At 32.0% G+C, this 2,397-nt stretch overlaps 1 protein-coding gene and 1 long non-coding RNA gene across 2 annotated transcripts in view; one reads left to right on the top strand and one right to left on the bottom strand.

Moving 5' to 3' along the window:
* Positions 1-917, bottom strand: part of LOC105268554 (uncharacterized) — a 3,841-nt gene extending 2,924 nt beyond the window's left edge. Inside the window, exon 1 of the long non-coding RNA XR_892343.1 lies at positions 843-917. This is a non-coding gene — a long non-coding RNA (uncharacterized lncRNA). The remainder of the gene's footprint in view (positions 1-842) is intronic.
* Positions 1-1,662, top strand: Dpck (Dephospho-CoA kinase; the record flags this gene model as incomplete). The annotated part of the gene is given in 3 exon segments (XM_011308219.1): positions 1-296; positions 497-788; positions 876-1,662. Coding segments are annotated over 3 exon segments (708 nt in total). The 3' UTR covers positions 1,180-1,662.
* Between the last annotated feature and the right edge of the window lie 735 nt (positions 1,663-2,397).

Genomic DNA, 2,397 nt, shown 5'->3' with positions numbered 1-2,397 from the left:
AACAAAACGGCTGTAAGATTGCGGACTCCTATCTAAGCTCTCATTGCCTCTTATCAAAAACACAGCCGTCACCCGAACTTCACTTTGAACTTGGAAGAAAACACAAAACGAGACAAAAAACATCATTATTGTCAATGACAGTAGTTTCCGGTTATATTACTCGAATTATAATTGTAAACCGACAATGTTTATTGTTGGACTGACAGGCGGCATAGCCACGGGAAAAAGTACAGTATGTCAAGTATTCAGAGAATACGGAATTCCAATCGTGGACGCTGATGTAGTAGCCCGAAAAGGTTAGAATCGCTGTTTATTTTAAATTTATCAGAAAAAAGGCATACACAAATTAATGTAAAATGTTAAGACAACGATCAAAATAATCTGGTAAATATTCACACGTTCAAAACATTCAGTTGTTGATACTTCATTGAATTTTAAATGGACAAGAATAATTGACATGTGCAGAATAAAAAAAGAATTATCTAAATATTTACAGTTGTTGAGCCTGGAAAACCCGCATTGCACAAAATACACAATGAATTTGGAGCTGAAGTGATCAATAATGATGGAACGCTCAACAGAGTTAAATTGGGGGAATTGATATTCGACGACGTTGAAAAAAGAAGAAAATTAAATGCTCTCACACATCCATACATATATAAAGAAATATGCTGGCAGGCATTTAAATATTTTCTTCAAGGACATCCGTTTATCGTTATGGATCTTCCACTGCTATTTGAAAGTGGCAAAATGCTCAATTTTTTGCACAAAATCATCGTTGTTACGTGGTAAATATAGCTGATAAGCCAGTATTGGAAAACGCCAAGTCATTGTAAATTTACCGTGATGTATGATGTGTTGCATTCTTCTTTCAGCGAAGAAGATCTCCAACTCCAGCGCCTAATGGAGCGTTCTGGATTCACTGAAAGTAAAGCAAAATTACGAATTGAGGCGCAAATGCCTCAAGATAAAAAAGTCGAAATGTCAAATTTTGTGATAGAAAATTCGAGCAGTTTACAGGATATGAGAGATCAAACGATGAAGATAATATATTTACTAAAAAGTTCTAAACATCATTGGAGATTAAGACTTATTCTTGGTTTCTGCTGTACTATTCTTTTAGGAGGTGCCTTCTGGCTTAGAAATGGAAGCACCAAAGCCCATTTAAATGCTCCATAAAACTATTACATACATCTACTTACCTTGGATTCATTAAGATTGTCCGATTATTAGATGATCACTGAATCTTATCACGATTGTCTCCTAATGTATTTATAAAGACCGAACGATCGAATTTTTCATCAATGGAAAATCTCAAAATTGAGTGAATTCTGATTGCAAATTAGTCAGCTATGACGAGTGAATCCATGAGGAATAAGCATAACAGGCGTTTGATAATAAATATCGATAGTATGCAAATTCAACCTGTTTATCATTTTTAGAATAGGATATTTCCATCTAGAAAATTAAATGCATTTAACACACTCTTCATTCTCCTTTAATTCGTGAAGCGATCGATCAATTTTATTTTTTTCCAAGGGCAAATTTGTACGGTGATAATAAAATGAATTCTATAAAGGACAAATTGTTAATTTATCATTAATTGTGAATCAATGTAGGGGCGCACAGAGAATTAAATAAATAAGTTGGTGAAAATATTCAGTTAAATTTCTATATATTTTCTAGGCCAGAAATTTTTTTTCCACACATGATCAATTATAAGGAACGACCGAAATCATCAATATCCCACGGATGTTAAATAACATAAAAATCAATAGACTAAAATATCGAAGGTCCGTCAAATCTCGAGTACTTAAACTAATAAGTACTTCATTGAAAATACTCCTATTATAGAAGAATAGTTGGATGATCGTTTTATTTATCTTTAATCTATTAAGTATAAATAGATCGAATTATTCCAAGAATTTTACATATAAAGAAATAATAAATGTGATTGAATTAAATAAACTATTTACATTGTAAAACGTATAATAACAGCTACTTAGATGTTATATTCACTTCACCTTTCCTTTTCTCTGATGGCTTCAAGTCAATTAGTGAGATTTACGTGAATATTCAATATTCCACTCTTTTTTGTCTTTAACAACTTTGTACTTATATATTATGTCAATCTACAGATGCTATTCATGTTTATAAAAACATTGACTTTCTACAAATTGTCTGGTAAACCATAAGGGAATTGAAATGGAGAGCACTTCAATCGAATTAGTATGTATTGTCAGGAGCATTATTAACACGGTATCTACTTTTCTATTTGCATAGGGAATTATATAGAAGAAAACACTGTACATGTCCATTCTTTGTTCTCTCCAGATCGCGTGTTTTTGTTAATACCAATATTTGTTACTACTAGGAACAAATAAAAAAGAAAACAAT

Source organism: Fopius arisanus, unplaced genomic scaffold, assembly GCF_000806365.1.
Source record: "Fopius arisanus strain USDA-PBARC FA_bdor unplaced genomic scaffold, ASM80636v1 scaffold00058, whole genome shotgun sequence".
NCBI classification, from domain to species: Eukaryota; Metazoa; Arthropoda; class Insecta; order Hymenoptera; family Braconidae; genus Fopius; species Fopius arisanus.
This window is presented reverse-complemented; position numbering and strand designations above follow the sequence as displayed.